The sequence below is a fragment of the Sporobolomyces salmoneus genome, assembly GCF_050403485.1.
Source record: "Sporobolomyces salmoneus JCM6883 DNA, S_salmoneus_JCM6883_v1_ctg32, whole genome shotgun sequence".
Taxonomy (NCBI): domain Eukaryota; kingdom Fungi; phylum Basidiomycota; class Microbotryomycetes; order Sporidiobolales; family Sporidiobolaceae; genus Sporobolomyces; species Sporobolomyces salmoneus.
In genome coordinates this window covers 122,434-138,630 of record NW_027481131.1, presented here as the reverse complement: position 1 = coordinate 138,630, position 16,197 = coordinate 122,434, and the positions used below count along the sequence as shown (strand labels likewise).

At 52.1% G+C, this 16,197-nt stretch overlaps 6 protein-coding genes across 6 annotated transcripts; 2 read left to right on the top strand and 4 right to left on the bottom strand.

Moving 5' to 3' along the window:
- Window positions 1-640: 640 nt before the first annotated feature.
- JCM6883_004100 (uncharacterized protein) lies at window positions 641-2,763 on the bottom strand (the record flags this gene model as incomplete). Its single annotated transcript, XM_076632979.1, has 6 exons — window positions 641-1,869; window positions 1,926-2,087; window positions 2,148-2,253; window positions 2,314-2,459; window positions 2,526-2,593; window positions 2,654-2,763. The coding sequence occupies 6 exons, from the start codon at window positions 2,761-2,763 to the stop codon at window positions 641-643; spliced, it is 1,821 nt and encodes a 606-aa protein (XP_076487060.1).
- Window positions 2,764-3,210: 447 nt separating this feature from the next.
- On the top strand, window positions 3,211-5,262 carry JCM6883_004099 (uncharacterized protein; the record flags this gene model as incomplete). The annotated part of the gene is made up of 2 exons (XM_076632978.1): window positions 3,211-4,128; window positions 4,195-5,262. The coding sequence occupies 2 exons, from the start codon at window positions 3,211-3,213 to the stop codon at window positions 5,260-5,262; spliced, it is 1,986 nt and encodes a 661-aa protein (XP_076487059.1).
- Window positions 5,263-5,553: 291 nt separating this feature from the next.
- Window positions 5,554-6,513, bottom strand: JCM6883_004098 (uncharacterized protein; the record flags this gene model as incomplete). The annotated part of the gene is made up of 4 exons (XM_076632977.1): window positions 5,554-5,610; window positions 5,704-5,828; window positions 5,892-5,987; window positions 6,117-6,513. The coding sequence occupies 4 exons, from the start codon at window positions 6,511-6,513 to the stop codon at window positions 5,554-5,556; spliced, it is 675 nt and encodes a 224-aa protein (XP_076487058.1).
- A 107-nt stretch (window positions 6,514-6,620) lies between these two features.
- Window positions 6,621-10,589, top strand: JCM6883_004097 (uncharacterized protein; the record flags this gene model as incomplete). Its single annotated transcript, XM_076632976.1, has 13 exons — window positions 6,621-6,791; window positions 6,958-7,089; window positions 7,178-7,421; window positions 7,503-7,693; window positions 7,761-8,045; window positions 8,110-8,577; window positions 8,638-8,734; window positions 8,799-9,223; window positions 9,288-9,400; window positions 9,464-9,675; window positions 9,742-9,792; window positions 9,854-9,984; window positions 10,053-10,589. 13 exons carry the CDS (start codon window positions 6,621-6,623, stop codon window positions 10,587-10,589), a joined length of 3,057 nt encoding a protein of 1,018 aa, XP_076487057.1.
- Window positions 10,590-10,752: 163 nt separating this feature from the next.
- On the bottom strand, window positions 10,753-14,087 carry SPT7 (SAGA histone acetyltransferase complex subunit SPT7; the record flags this gene model as incomplete). Its single annotated transcript, XM_076632975.1, has 12 exons — window positions 10,753-11,068; window positions 11,131-11,265; window positions 11,331-11,673; window positions 11,735-11,960; window positions 12,027-12,878; window positions 12,942-13,024; window positions 13,083-13,329; window positions 13,386-13,516; window positions 13,580-13,640; window positions 13,704-13,775; window positions 13,869-14,009; window positions 14,082-14,087. 12 exons carry the CDS (start codon window positions 14,085-14,087, stop codon window positions 10,753-10,755), a joined length of 2,613 nt encoding a protein of 870 aa, XP_076487056.1.
- Window positions 14,088-14,634: 547 nt separating this feature from the next.
- On the bottom strand, window positions 14,635-15,730 carry JCM6883_004095 (GFA family protein; the record flags this gene model as incomplete). Its single annotated transcript, XM_076632974.1, has 6 exons — window positions 14,635-14,847; window positions 14,984-15,010; window positions 15,102-15,275; window positions 15,370-15,394; window positions 15,473-15,505; window positions 15,573-15,730. The coding sequence occupies 6 exons, from the start codon at window positions 15,728-15,730 to the stop codon at window positions 14,635-14,637; spliced, it is 630 nt and encodes a 209-aa protein (XP_076487055.1).
- Between the last annotated feature and the right edge of the window lie 467 nt (window positions 15,731-16,197).

Below are 16,197 nucleotides of genomic sequence, written 5' to 3'. Positions count from 1 at the left end.
GTACTGGGAGAGGTGGACGTTGAGTGTGCGAGATTTTCCGAGAAGTTGAACCGTGCTCGTCTGCCCGCCAGCTCGCACGACTCTCGAGAAACGAAGCTGTTTATCGCTCCAGCTCTGAGTGGCTCAGACGTTTTCAGGTATGCACATCGGCTTGCTTTGAGTCTCGATAGGATGGCGGTTGCGACGTTTTTCGGAAAGCTCGAGAAGAGACCACTACTCGAGACAACAGCCAGACGCCATACCCACAGCCAATTCGGGTGGGAGGCTACTGGATACAGCGTAGACGAAGGGGAGTAGGGCCGCAGAGGGCCGAGGCACGGAAACGGTCGCGTTCAAACGAGCTCAAAGATGTCTGCTTCATCACCTCATTGACTGGGAATGCTGAAGTCCTGCTCTCACGTTTGCTTTCTGCCTCAAGACGTTATCGAGCAGTTCGGGAAACTCCAGGCCCGTTCACGACGGAGATAGAGCTCGGACAAAATGCCGAACAGAATCGACTTAAAAACTCGACGAAGGAAGAACCTCTCTCCAACGCCTGCCGACAGGCAGAATGGCAGGATGCAGCGTGTATGAATACAGAAGGAATGAGACAACAACACCGACAAACGCAAAAGTAAAGACAAAAACTAGCAACTACAGGTCACCACGTCGAAACATCCCGAAGTCTCGCTCTCCCTATCCAACCTCTCCACCACCAACTCGTATCGTCGCCATCCTCGTTTGTATTTCGACGGTCTCCTCTCGCCGGTCTCGGAGGATAAGAGGTTTCACCCGCTCCGTCTCTCTCTCCTGAAGCAGACGAGCCTTGAGACGACACCTCATCCTCCCACTCCCCATCTCCATCTTCTTCCCCGTCTCCACTACCTTCGAGTCTTTGACCTCCTTCGAGCTCGAACCCTGCCCTTCGTTCTGCCGCAGCGAGTTCTCCTCCCTCTCTCACGACACCCGCGGCGGCCTGTCTCCGTTCCCCTCGCTCCTTCCTCCCTCTCATCATCAAGGCCCTGATTCCCCATCCTCGCCTAACTTCCTCGGGTAAGCCAGGCGGTTTCGCGGCTTGAGCGACAGCGGCGGCATCGTGAGCGGTTCGTAGTCGAGTCAAGAAGGGGATGAAGAGGTTGAGAACTGGATCGTAGAAGTGGTGAGAGGTCGGTCGGGACGAAGACAGAGTCGAATCTGAATCGGTCCCTCGTCGAGAGTTCGCCGGTCGTTGAGGACGGGAGGTTGATGCGGCAGTTGGCTCTCCATCCGGTCCATTCGAAGACAGGTCTCGTAACTCGATCGCTTCACCTCCTCCTCCAGCAGAGTTCGCTGTTGTCGGACGCTCATCGATCGTCGCGGAACGTCCAAACCTCCTCCTGATCGTTCCTCCCGCTGTTCCCGAAACGCTCCTCGCCGAACCTTGCGCCCTCAACAATTCCGCCTCTGCCTTCTCCTTCAATTCCTTCCTCCTCTTCTTCGCCGCCACTTTTCTCTCCTTCTTCTCCCTCCTCTTCTGGACATCTTCCGCTTCTCCTGCCCACATTCCAGCTCCAACCCACCACCAAAACCCTACCCAACTCTGCCACAACAGGATACAAGTAACGACTCCAGGTAACCACTTCATTCGATCTTCTTTGATTTCGACGAAATTGACGGCGGTTCCTAATACTCCGAGCATTAGGGCCATCACGCCGAAGATCGCGGTACCACCTTCCGAACGCCAGGCTCGGGAACGGTTGATCGTCAAGCCCCAGATGAAGAGTGCCATAGTGTAGAGGAGAGTGAGGGAAGAGTTTGCGGTGTTCCAGATTGCGTCGCCGAGATCATTGACGGCGGGTTTCGTCGAGAGAGTCGTGAAGCTGAGAGCAAATGTCGAGAGGGCGAGTGGACCTACAGCGTGTAAGAATGAGCTCAGAAGCGAGATGGATCGGAACAGTGTTGCTTACCGAGAAGACCCAGAATCAAGTTAACTTCGAGCGTCGAGGGAAACAGCATCGTAAGGAACTGAATATGCGTAGAATGAACAATGAGTGCGTTCAACCCTTGCATACATAACCATCCTCCTCGCTTCGCTTTCGACCAATCGTCATCGGGCAGAGTGATTTCGACTGTCGAGAGAACGAAATGTCAATTCGAGCTGGAAGTCTGAGGAGAGGCAGAGAACGCACTGTAGTCGAACATGAATGGCCATCGACGACCATTCTGATAGAGATTGACCATGACTAGCCTTAGTTGGATCGAGATATTCGCGAGGGAAAGCATCGTTGCCGAAGTCTGTTCATCATTCAAAACGTCAACAACGAGCGGTCAGTCAGGGCGAACGACTATACTCACTTGTAAAGCGTAGTTCAGGTTTGACAGCGGTAGATGGTAACGGATTGTGAACAGGAGATGAACGAGGAGCATTCCGAGGAGACATAAAGTGATCCCTAGAATGACGAGTTGAACTGGCATCGCATAGACAAAATTCGGCAGTGCAGCTATGAACGACGATCGTATCAGTTCGAGAACAGGTGCGATGCAGAGAGAGAGAGGGAAGAACGTACCGAGAAGAGGATCGAGTCCTGCTTCGGCTGCTGCATCAGACTGAGCCGCGACGACCGAGGCCAACGCACTACAGCACAAAGTCGTCAGCATTATTCGGATCAGCAGAACAAGGTAGAACGGAACGTACGCAGAGACGCTGGGAGAGAGGGCGGCGGTATTTGTAGGAGAAAGCGAGAGAAAGGACGCTACGGCGCTCGATACTGTCGCATCCGAGAGGTCTAGAGTCTCCAAGCCCATCTGAGCCACGCTCTACGGCGTTATGGGTTGTTGTTATTCGAGAATGGTGGCACTTCGAAAGAGAGATGGGGGAGAGGTGGAACGAGTGGGATCCGAATCGACTGTGTCGCTATAAAGGTTTCCTGCTTCTCGAACGGTTCCTGAAGTTGAGATCTTCCTGTATGTATAGGTGGGCGAACGGTCAAATGACGGAGTGAAGTGCAGGAAGGCAACAAAGGTTTCATCATTCGACACAACTTAACCTCTCTTTCGACTCCTGCTTGAGGCCCAAGCCATCCAGATAGCGCTTTGATACCCTCACACGACCGATCGGTACCCAGCAAACTCGTCTTGACGCTCTCTCCTCCGGTCTTTTCCTTCAACTTCCAAGCCTCGGTCTTCCCGCAACTCGACTCGAACGATTCCGGAGCGTAGGCAAGGTGAAAGGTCTAGGAGAGTAGTTCGATAATGAACGACACGAGTCCTCCAGGCTACTCGACTTCGAGTCTGTTCCAAGACGTCTCGTCTTCGGTCCTCCTCAACCTCAGTCCTCCTCAAGATTCGACAACATTCCAACTCGGATATCTCGGACACGGACAGGCGTTCATCGCAGGGGATGTTCAGGTCAAATTCGCGGGGAGTGAGGAGGAGACGAAACCTAGGTTTACGAAACTCGTCATTACTTTCCGAGGGATTGAACGAGTAGATGGAGCAGAGGCGATAGAGCTATGCGAACAAAGTCAGGTGTTATGGGGCGAGGGAGGATCAAGCTCGAGTAGTTCGTCGGTCGCAGCGTCAGATTTCCCTCCGACAAATTCTCCTTTCAAACTTCTCATCACTCCCGACCTCCCCGTCTGTCTCCATCTCGGCTCGTCTTCCCTCGAATACTCTCTCTCCGCCGAACTCCACTTTTCCGATTCGAACCTCCCTCCGATTATCCGTTGTTCCCCAGTTCATCTCGTTCGAACTTCTCCTCCCGGGTCTCGACTCGCCGACGTCTCCCTCCCCGCCAACTCGAATCCTTCCTTCACTCCCTCGTTAGTCTCCACCGAAGAACCGGTCTCCTGTAGCGTCAAATTACAGAGGAACGTCTTTCGAAGAGGAGAAGCTGTCGAACTAGTCGCTCGAATCGAAGTACCAACGGCGCAAGCAGTAGGAGACGGTTTACGGTTGAGGACGGTCAGCGCCGAACTCGTCAGGACGATCGAAGTGAACTCGATCGCATCCGGTTCTTCTTCCACGGGATCGAGCAGCGATTCGGCGCACAGTCATCGAACGGTTCTCGCTCATTCGGGCAAATCTGCTCGATTCTCGCCGAGTCGACCGATCGTAATTCGGCTTATGCTTCATCCTCCTGCGGAGTTATCTTGCGAGGCGATCACTCAGGTAAGTTCACCTTCGGTTCGCGCGAATTTGCATCAGCTATTGACCGTCCATCGCTCTTACGAACAGTCTACGATCCTACACTCCGTATCCTTTTCGGTCGTCGTGACCGTCGGTCTCTTCAACCTCAACTCGAACGCAAACTCTTCCTCTTCCTCTCACGGTTCAACTTCTCTCGACGCCGTCCTCTCTCAACCAATTTTCATCGTTCCCTCCACTCCATCCTCTCGCACCGACAAACAAAAAGAAGCCGAAGCACACTTCGACGCACCAGAGTCGAGTCGGTCGTGGTCTTTCCTCCCAGCTCCTCCACCTCCGATCCCTCTCGCCGATTCACCCGGAGAAGGAATCGATGGCCCTGTACCGAGTTACGTAGAGCACGGTGCCGATGATCCAGGGATCGCTTCGACTTCCCGATCGACACCTTGGGATCAAGAGGAGGAGGACGAAGAGGAATACGACGGATACGAGGAGTTGTCGATTCCGATTGCAGAAGCTGGACCTCCCCCTCCTGCCATTGATGACGATATCAGCCCTCCCTCCCCTTCACAACCGACTCATGCACGGCTATTCGAACCTTCATCGACCTTATCGACAGAGGAGAACGAGCCACGCGATTCAGGCGATTTTGCAAGCTTCCCGCCGCTCAACGACTCCCACGCTTCCCTTCCTTCTCCTCCGACTTCGGAACCCTCGTCACCACCTCCCCCGCTGTCTCCACTATCGATCTCACACGATCATTACCCGCTACCACCTCTCGCTCCGCCCCCAGGTCATCTTCCCGACGAGAACGAATCGACTCGGGTCCCAACCGAAGCGCCTCCTAACGTCTTCCCAGAGAACCTCCCACCTCCCTACATCGGTAACGCTCCTCAAGCTAACCCGACCTTGCTCGAGTTTCACCCAGACCGCTCTTCAACTCCTTCTTCTTCCATTCCGTCTTCTCCCTCGATCGATCATTCGCGCACACATACGACCCTTGACCCGCCTCCGCCTCTTCTCAACCCAATAGACTCTGCGAGCGACAGTCAGGTTAGGCCACCGATTCAGGAGAGGAGGACGAGTGAGAGTTTGTTGAGAGATCCGCCGCCTTATCAGGAAGAAGCGGGCGATAGAGGGACGGAGGAGACACGATGAAAGGAGAATGAAGGGCTTAGTGGAGGTTCTGAGTGAGCTGTAGGAGTGGGCTGTACAGACAGGATTTTCGCGAAAGGCGATACGGGGACGAAGCCTAGTTTACAATTTCGACTACCGGGGGGCGAGAGGGTACGAAGCTGGGTTCCTCTCGCCATATTGTTATACTATAACGTCTACGCCTGTCGCACAGCCCGAGCAGAAGCCAGTGTCGAAATTACCGAGAAACGAGAGTGATGCGGAATTCGTATCAATCTCTCGTATCTGTATCAACATGCTCTGCGTTACGTTCGTCTATTTGAACATTACATCACTTCTCAGTACCCATTTCGTACCCTCTTCGACCGTTCTCTATCATCGATCGAGCCGCGGCGCAAACGAAACAAACGCAAAGCAAAGATCAGCTTTGAGCTCTTGAACACAGAGAGGACAACGGGGACTCACCCCTTCGTGTAAGCTACATAGCCTACCATGTCTATGCAGCAAAGCTCGACCGGCTCGCAGCTCTGGAACGATCGCTACTCCGTTTCCTTTTTTCGTAGGATTCGGGTAGAAGGCAGTTTCTCCGCCTGCGCAAGACCAACTTGGACAACAGTCAGCTCAGCAGTGACAGACTAACAAGCTGAACTTGCCTTTGACGCCTGTCTCGATACCAGAAAGATAGACGAGTAATGTCCATTCTGAATTTCGTCCAGTGTTCGCATCGTAACAGTCATCGTCGTAATGAGCTAACGCAACAACCAAGAAGGAGAATCAGCCGAAGCATCCTGTAGAGATGATGACGCTGGCTCCCGTCGAGCTGGTACCCAGAGGAAGAGGCAATCTCCGGTAAATGCGGGAGAAAGCTCGAAACTCACGACCGAAAAACGACCCTTTCTCGTACTTATAGCACCTGATATTCCCATTCAAGCCAACAGCTTTCTTCCCATTCCTCCCATTTACCAGCTCCCCTTGTGCTCCTATCAAGGCATCCTTCAATCCTGATTTCTCCCAAAGTTGACGAGCGAACTCGTCGTCTTGAACTTGAAATCGATAGTTCGTTCGAGTCGCTTCGCCCTTCTTCGGGAAGGAAGGTGCTGTCCAGGAGACTGAGGGAGATTGCAGGAAAGAGAGGAACGAGGCGAGAGTTTTCGAAGAGAAGAAAGAATCGATCACGAGAATCCCAGGAGCGACGGTGTCGAGCTTGAGTGGTTGAGCAGGCGGAGGTATGGAAGGCCACGGGACTGTCGTAGCTGCTGTTCGAGGTTGAGGCATCGAATAGTGATGCGCAGATCAAAAGGTGGTGCCCGGCGAAGTCTGGCTCTTCTCTCCCTATCTCCACTCAAGCGATCTCTCTACGCCTCCAGAAAGCGTCAGCAAGAATGTTCTCGACCCTCGCGCGGGGTTACAACTCGCTCCAACAATCTGCGGCACCTCAGTCGGCCGCTTCGACGATCGACAAACTTTGTGATCGTTTATTGAACCAGGACTCGCTAGAGGAGAGGAGAGCGGCTCTATTGGGACTGAAGGGACTAAGTCGGGATTGGAAGTCGGTAAGTCGTCCCGCTCTTTGAGGAGAAGTTGTCAAGTCGTGTCGGAGCGAAGAGTTGTCCTCTCTCCCAGCTAAAGGAGACAGCTGGTCGAAGCTGGAGCAGCACAGATCAGAAAGAGTACACTACTAACGATCTTGCTCCTTTGTGTACGCTTGCCCGTCAACAGGAAGTCGGTTCGCGAGCTTTACCCATCTTACTCGGAGTACTCGAAGACGATGCGGCCCAAGATGTAGAGACTGCGAAAGCAGTAGTCGAGACCCTTTCCCTACTCTGCGAAGTCGAAGAAGTAGACGGCAGGGTAAGTTTCCCTTACCTTTATCCCCACATCCCTGCTTCCCTCTCTCTAAACTGCTCTGACCGACTTCGTATCGCCCAATCGTTCGCAGCCAGTTCGAGACGATTCCGGCCTGCGCAATACCGATTCATTCCTCTCGACCCCTTCACCTCTGCATAGACTCCTAACTCTCCTCACTCCAACCCATTTCTACCTCCGATTCTTCTCGCTTCAATTACTTGGGATCTTGCTCAATAATCGGAGTAAAGAAGTTCAGGGTTATGTGTTGACGAGTCCGGGAGGGATTGGGAGGTTGGTTGAAACGTTGGATGATTCGAGAGAGATAATTAGAAACGGTAAGAACCTCGTTCCCTTGCATTTTCAACGACCCGGAAATGCTCAGAGCTGAAACTAACGAGTTTGATGACACGTTATAGAGTCACTACTACTGATCATCACTTTAACGACGGCGAATGCCGAAATTCAGAAATTACTGGCGTTCGAAGGAGCGTTCGACAAGTTGTTCGCAATCGTGAGAAACGAAGGTGGAATCGGAAGCGGTGGTATCGTCGTTCAGGATTGTCTCGCTGCGATTGCTGGCCTCTTGAGATGGAACGTTTCGAATCAAGTGAGGTTGCTCTTGGACTGTTTCCTCAAATTCGCCTCGAGCTAACCCTCGATTCGGAATGACCCAGAACTACTTCCGCGAAACCTCTTGCATTCCCCTCCTCGCGCCACTCCTCCTCTTCCCTCGTTCGAACGCCCTCAATCCCCAATCCCTCTCAACGTTCGCGTTCCAATCCTGGTCCGAGCAGAAAACGATCAACGCAGGACTCGTCATCTCTCTCGTTCGAATGTTGGTCGGAGGTGCCGGGAGTGGGAAAATGGCGAACCAGAAAGCCTTGTTGGCTAGTGGAGTGACGAGGTGTTTGATCGAATTGGGGTTGGCGAGTAATGCGCCTGTCGTCGTTAAATCTCAAGTCAGTACCACTTCGCCTGAGCTCATGCTCGCTGAAGACTTGCGTGCTGACATGTTCGGTTCAGGCTCTGCACGCATTAGCCGATATCTTGAAACTTTCTCCACCGAATCAAGAACTTCTCACTTCGCTCATCGTAACCCCTCTGATCCCTCCTTCACCACCCTCTGCGCATCTTTCTTCGACTCCTGAAGGAGGTGCGTTCTCAGAGGATCACTATGATCAACACGGCTCGAGAGAAGGAGGATACGATTCACCTCGAAATGGCGGCCCAGGAGGTCGACATTCCCAAGAAGATCCAATGTCGTCTTCGCAGCATTCACACTACGACCATAACGGTCGAACAGGAGGAGAAGACGATGAGGGAGATTTCGCGAGACCCCCACCGAGAACGAACGGAGGGAACACGAAATGGAGGAAGAGCAAACCTGTTCCGGCGGTCGTTGCGGTTGTAGGGTTGGCGGTGAACGGAGATGGAGTATCGGAAGGTAGAGAAGGGTTGAGGATCAGAGCGGCGGCGGCGAATCTCTTCCAGGTCAGTTTCTCCAGAGCTCAGCGAAAGAAAAAATGCTGAAGCCTTGCGTTTCTGACGTAGAACTACGTTGCGGGATCAACGGAAACTCAATTGGGAATCTTGTCGACCATGTCGGCTCCTCAACCCGACGAACTACCGGGTCCTGACGGAGAATCAGGTAAGAGGGTTTTCTCGGACTCGATACGATTTCGATTCCGCTATAACCTTCTTCCCCAATGCAGGTCAACGCACACAATCCGCCGGTTCGATCCTACTCCATGCTCTACGAGTCTTCCCCTCTCCAACCCGGAACGAACCCTTCGATTCCTACCCTTCCTTCTTCGCCTCCCTCCTTTTCTCCCACCTCCTCCTTCATTCTGAAACCTCGAAGTCCTACGCCCGACGGATTTACTTCGCTGGATCCGACACTGAACCCGGCGGTGAAGGGGACGAAGACGATCGAACTTCGCTCGTTGCTATCCTAGTCGGAAATCTCATGATGGCGCAAAGGGAACAAGCTATGAGTCAGAACCAAGGCTTAGGACAAGAGAGAATGATGGAATGGAGTAGGGTCATGGTAGGGTATTTGACGACGTTGGCTACTTGGTTGTGGGAAAGTCCAGGAACGGTGAAAGAGTTTTTGTCGGAAGGTTCGAATTTACAAGTCGTGAGTTAGGAGTTCTGCGATGATCTTTGCCTGAGTCTTCGCTGACTTCAACACTACGTTCTAGCTCATTCAACCGGTGACACAAGCGTCAGGAGTAGATTCACTCGTGCAGGGACTTTGTACTTTCGTCCTCGGAATCTGCTACGAGTACAATCGAGAACCTGGTCCCATCAGTCGGTGAGCCCTTCCCGGACCTCTCTACTTTCCGTTTCCCTGCTAAGCGTCCTCTGCTTACTATAGAGAAACTCTTCATCCCATCTTACAATCCCGTGTCGGTCCCGATCAATTCGTCTCCCGAATCTTGCGACTACGAGAAGATCCTCGATTCCGAACCGTCGGTCCAAACATCCTCGAGCTGTCGGATGATGATGACGCTCATCTCGACGATATCGGAGAAGAAGGTGGATTGTGGTTCGATTTCACTTTTGTCGAATTCCTCAAGACGAATTACAGTCAGTTCTCTTTCTTCTGCTAACACATGTTTCAATGACTTACGAAGTGGGTCTCTCTGTTTGTAGTTGCTGTGCAGCGAGCCATTCTCGTCGATCCTTCAGCTACTTCTTCAATGCGTGAGTTTTTCCCCCAAGCTCAAGCTCTTCCCGCTTGAGCTCATCCCCTCGTATATCAAAGGTACTTCGATCGACGCCTCATCAACCTCGGATCTCGTCACGGCGTTACGAGCGTCTCTCTCGGATCAAGCGAAAGAACTGGAAGAAATGCGAGAACTCGTTCATCAGCTCCAAACCGAACGAGAAGAAGAGGTGAGTCGGCCAGTCCTGCACTCGATAATGAATTCTTCTGCTCACGTTCATGTCGGTCGCCTCAACAGCGTGTCGCTTTCCAAACCGAAGTTGCGTCTCTCAGCGATACGATTTCGAAACTCGCGAATCAAGTATCGACAGCTCGAGCAGAGAAAGAAGAGACGGATCGAGAACAGGAGGATTTGCTTGTATTGCTGGAGGATCTATCGATCAAGAGGAAGAAGGATAAGCGAAGGATGAGGATTGCTTTGATGGAAGTTAGCGAGGACGAAGATGGAGATGAGGATGAGGATGATGAAGAAGAGCCTGAAGAGGCAGAGGTCTTGCCGCAGGAAGAACAACCTCAGCTGAATGAAGTACCACCGCAAGAGTATTACGAAGAGGAGGACCCTTACGCTCAGGAGCACGAACGGGAGCACGAACAACCGAGACAGGAAGAATACGTTTACGGGGAGGAAAGTGCAGTCTTCCGCGGTGGAGAGTATGACGCGGAACCTTTCGAAGCGGAAATGACAACAGGAGGAGGACAAGGAGAGGTGACCGGCTGGTCGCCGGAAGGATATGAGTACAGTCCTCAGCAGAATCAACATGACTTTGTCGATTAGACTTTTCTCTTCAGTACAGCTGTTCCATCTTCTTTCTGCAAATTACCTTCTGTTGTATGCATTCTCTCTCTCGGGGCTAAAAGGGATAAGAGAAACACTTGCACTTCTTTAGTTCTCAGCACAACAACGAGCTATTTGCGTTTTTTTTTCATCGGACCATTTCTCACGTTGCCAACTTCGCCGCCTTGTCCTTCTTCTTCTTACGTTTTGGCGGATCGTTCGCAACTTGCATCGAACTTGGCAGCGTAGGGTCGGTCGGACGAGGTCGACTGCTCTTGTAAGGGATCTTCCCGTTCAAAGGGACTTTGTGTCGAGTCGTTTTCGGTCGATTGGGGAAGAGCGAGTCCTCCGTGAGGCCGAGCTCGGTCGTTTGTCGCTGAGTGAAGAATGGTTGAAGTAGACCGATCTGAGATGGGATCGCTTCGGAGGTGAGGGGAACGAAAGGAGGTGGAGGAGGATAAGGTAAAATCGAAGTTGCGCTGATCAAGGAGAGAAGCCTATCAACGTCTGCGAGTACGAGAGATGCAGAGGCAGAACTCACGTATCGGAAGGCAAAGAGGTATCGCCTCGGAAGACCCGTTTCGGAACGATCAACGAAGTTACGCCCAGATCAAGGTCAAGACCCGTTTCGCTGATCCCGAAGAAATCTTCTCCTGTCCAGCTAGCGATCTCGCCGCTACGAGCAAGATATCTAGGTGAGCGACCGGGGAAAACAAGAGAAATCAAGAGGGGAAAACTTACCGAGTTAGAGCCTCTCCGTTGTCTGCCTCGATCACTTGATCCGCCTCTGCGATCTCTTTCTCATCCTCGGGCGTCAACGCATTAAGTTGGTCTTGTCGCGATCTTTCGAGTTTATTGAGCAAGTCGGAGAGTCGAGTTCCATACTGATCAATGTCGTCTGAAACGTAGTCGTGCAGTGTCGAAGGTGAAGGAACTCCACTCTCGGATAAGGTGTTGAGGAGCATTTGTTCTTTCGACATTTCCGAGCCGTACCGATCAGAGTAGAACCGCAGGGTTTTGCCGAGATTCGAGATGTACTCCGCAGCGGCGTGAGTGAGGACATCGAGAGCCATCCCGCTCGAACCTACGAAAAAGATCGCGAGTCAGTCTCGTTTCCGTGCGAGAGAACGGCACGGAAAGCTCACCTTCGAATCCAGCATGATCCAACACGCCCGCGGTCACTCGTTTCAATCCCTCTCTCGCCGCTGTCGGAGCCGTCGCGGTACACCGATACGCCGATTTCGGTACAGAAGGACCGGCAAACCTCGCTCGTTTCCGCGGTCTTGGTCGAATCGGCTCGTCAACGTCCTCGGGAGTTGTCAGTTGAGGTACGTCTTCATCCGAACCATCGGCTGCCGACGCCGGAAACTCCTATTCGAGACGGAGGCCAAGTTAGAATGAGCATATCACGGAGAGGGAAGAAAAGTGAAAACGCACTGAAAAGTCACCAACTTGACTCTCTCTAATCAATCGATCCCCTTCCTTTCGTATCCGTCTCAGCGTATCACAATTACTCCTCATCTTAACCGCCAACCCCGACTCTCCCGCTCTCTTGCCCTTCTTCATCTTTTTCATTTTCGGCTCGACACCGTTCTCAACCGCTTTCCCTTTCCCCTTCACCTTTCCGTCACTCGTGATTCCGGTCGATGTGGTAGTGTAAGGAGTAGCTCGATATCCAACCCAGGGAATGCGAGGAACTCCAGCTGCTAAAGCCGCGATCGGAACTTCCTCTGAAACTGATTTCTGAGGTTGAGGTGTCGAATGACCGTTCGTCTTGCCGTTCATTGCCGGATGAGGTGATGCTTCACAGAGGTGAGGGAAAAGTTTCGAGGAGACTGAGGTAGAACCGACGAGATCCCACCAAAGCGATTCGACGGGTTCTGTCGGATCTCTCAGTGCGCCGGGAGGAGGTTTCGAATCGGTGGAAGAAGGTGAGGGGGAAGGGACGGCATGATTCGAGTCGCCATTCGGTAATGAAGGGGTAGGAAGAACGGGAAGGACAGTCGGATTGAGGGAACGAATCAAAGCGGCAACTTTGTTCTTGCTCTCAGTGATAGAGGGTTTCTTGGAGGTGGAAGCAGAAGGTGGAGGTGGAGATGTGAGATCGGAAGCGGGTAAGATCGCGGAAGTTGGTACAGGGTTAAAGTCGGATCGTTCGAGTCGAGATATTTCAGCTTCGAGGACGAGGAAATCGTTCATCGTGTGAGCGGTGCGGATCAAGGCGGGTCTTTCTTCGAACGGTAGTTCTGTAGGTGCTGGTGGTTCCGGTGTTTCCGGAATGCGACCGAGCTGCGAGCAGGATAGTCGTGAGCTCTTGAATCGAGAGACGGAGAGAGGCGACGATGAGCTTACAGGACCCCCACTGATCTTCCGATTCAACCGCGCGCCCGGAGTTTGAGATCTCGAAGGAGCTGGAGAGGCGGAAGAATCGCGAGCTAGGAGGGAAAGAATCGTCAGAAGCGAGAAGACGGGTGAGCTCCGAATTCGACTCACTATCTCCGTTCAAACCATGGAAGACCCGTTCACTAACTCCTCTCCGGCTTCTTTCGTCGTCACTTTCTCCATCTGCATCTCCATCATCGTAATCTGGTGTCCCTGCGACGAAACTACCTCTTCGATCGAGCGGACCTAATGAAGCGGCAAGGAGATTCCGCTGGTTCATGACTGGGTCTGTGATGAACTCGAGAAGCTGATGTGACTTTTCCCGGAGTGCTTGGGCGTTGACTCGCAGGGGATGATCCTGTACGTCGGAGAATTAGCTGATTCTTAGCTTGAATCGAGTACCCTTCGACTCACGGGATGACTGTTGTAGAGCAAACAATTCGACCAAATCAGATCCAGATCCTCTGCGAATGCCTTCTTCGTTCTGTAGGACTGCTGTCGAACTTTTTTGAGCAGAGTTGCGAGATCCATCGGTCGTTTAATCACTGTCGATTCACGGAGCGAGTCAGCTCTTTTGGTCTTCTAACTCGAGCTAACCTTGTGCTCACCATCATAGTAATCTGGGACGTCTGCCTTGCGAACTTTTTGAAGGAAAGGACCGGAGTGCTCCTAAAGAAGCGAGAAATTGTCAGTTTCACGGTTCACGGGCAGTCAGGAATGATGGATGCGCACGGTAGTGTTCTTGATCTCGTTCACTATACGTTCTAGAGTATCCTGGAAGTCATTCGCCGCTGCTTTATCGTCCTGAGAGTTGAGCGACAACAAACGCGAGTCAATCGTCTCGTTTCCATGCTCTGACGCGTGAATTATCGGTAGAGGGAGGTCCTAGAAACGTACAACTGCTTCACTCGCTTCAATCACGAGGCGTTTCAAGTCGAGAGAGTTGTATTTCGGACGTGGTGGTCTAGAATTATGAGGGGAGACTTTTTGAGACTCTCTCAACCGCGCCTGACGTGCATCTATAGCGGCGAAGAGATACTAATAGGCCCTCAGATATAGTCCACGTCGTCAGCTAAGTTTCAGATGATGTAGAGAGGGAGTTTGAATCACCTTCATCTCGATCTCTACCTCGAGATCAAACGATCTCCCGAGTCCCTCTCCCCTCTTGAGTAACTGAAACTAGAGTGACCGGAGTCTATAGAGGTTGCTCGAGGTATTCGCCCCTTCAGTAGGCCTTCGGTTGCTGCCGTGTCGTCGGGATCTTCAGGTGTGTGACCAACTCTTCTCTCTCATTCGGCTCTTATCGCAATCGCAACCTTCTCTCACGACCATCGTCGCTGGAGCTCTCTTCGGTTCTGCGACGAAGAGAGTCTCGAGATGGAGCGTTACCCACTCGAACGAGGTCTATCGAGCCTGTCGCGAGCTCTCTAGCTCCTTCGCAAGGGTTTTCTTCTTTTCGACGGTCCTCCTCGCGAACAAACACTCAAGTCAAAGGAGCACGCCGATGAGAGTAATACATATATACATTAAACTTGCGACAGTGCTTTTGCGGTTACTACAGCCTAAACCCTCGCGCTAGACCGCATTGGTGAAACTTCTTCGTCCACGCCCGTTGACCAACTCTCTTCCTTCCTTGCCCCTCATTTACTTGAGAACGGTACGTCTACATCTTCTCTGATTTCTCCTTGGCTCCCTCCCAGAACGTGACGCCTTCCTTGCGCTCGAGACTCAACTTTGCTTGTTTGTAGAAGATGTGGTCGGTTGGCGCCCAGCCCTCGGGTTCGTTGTCGTTGGGCAGTTCAAACAGTGCCGGGTAGCAAAGCATCATGTTACGACCCTCGTCGGCAATGAGAGTACCACAAGTCTTGCATCTGACCTATAAACATCGAAAGCCAAGTTTGAAATTAGCTTCTTCGTTCAGATCGGCAAGAGGCAAGCCGTTACGGGAAGGAACATGTATCGTAGGAGAACAGAGCGTCTATAGTGAGGCTGAACAATGGAATGAGGCTCACCTTGCAGGGGAGATGACGACCAACTTTCTGGAAATTGACGGAAACAAAACATAGTCAGCTTCCAGGTTGTCGACCACAGTCTACAACAATCATGGTAGCGAAAGACATGACTACGTACCTTGTCGTGAGTCTGGTAGAAGGCAAGCGAATCGTAACTGTCTGGATCAAAACGACACATCTCCTTTTTGAAGAGAATCGCTCGTTGACTTGTTGCTCCATGGGTGACCCGACAGGTATCACAATGGCAGCAGACGCTTGCTACCGGCTCCGAGTTGACTTCGTAGCGAACGGCCTGCGAAGAACAGACAAGAAGCGCCCGTCAGTCGGAGATGCTCGAAAACGCTTTTCGCATCGGCCGTTGCAGTAGTTGACCGCGTTGAGCTTACACCGCAGTGGCAGTGTGCCTTGTATCTGAGGGGGTCACCGAATAGCAGTAAGTTCGACCGCTCGAAACGACAGCGCAAGCTTGCGAAAGCGTCGAAGACTCACTTTACTTTGAAATCCGGATCCTTGTTCTCGTACCTGCACACCCTCATCACGTTCAGCTACAACATCCTTCGACGACTTGGATGAATGAAACGCTACTCACGGCAACATGTGAGGGAAATCATCGAGCGAACCATCCTCCTTTTCGGTAAAGTTCTTGTCTTGCTTGTGAGCATGATCTTGAGGTCTCTCTCCATCAGCGGCAGAATCAGTCTTGGGTTTCTTTGCGGGAGGTTGAGCGGGAGTGTTCGAAGGAGACATGGTTGTAGATTCTGCGGAAGGGACAAAGCTTAGCACACAGGACTCGCGGCACAGCTAGAGACTAAAGCTTACGAGTTGTTTGTAGTATAAGGTGAAGGTAAGAGAGGGAAGAAGGGATCGGAAAAAGTTCAAAAGTTGAATGAGAGAGTCAGACAAGATGTCATTTCCAACTCGATCGTCGCTTGTCTGACCATCGCGAGAAACCTCGCCAATTTTCGTGCATCGTGACCTGTTTGACGAGAATGTCTCTTCACGAGAGTCGACGAGATTGTTATGTACTAGTCGCGCGAGAACGAGAGGTACTGTAAGTCCAAGCTCCCAAAAGAAATCATTGCGAAGGCCCAGCGAGACGGGATTCTGGAGGGCGTGGTTTGGTCGTGAAGGATTGCGAGCGAAGAGAACAAAGAGTAGCAACGTGTACACAAGAGAGTAAGAAACCCTGCCAAAAAGGAAGAGACGGAAGAACC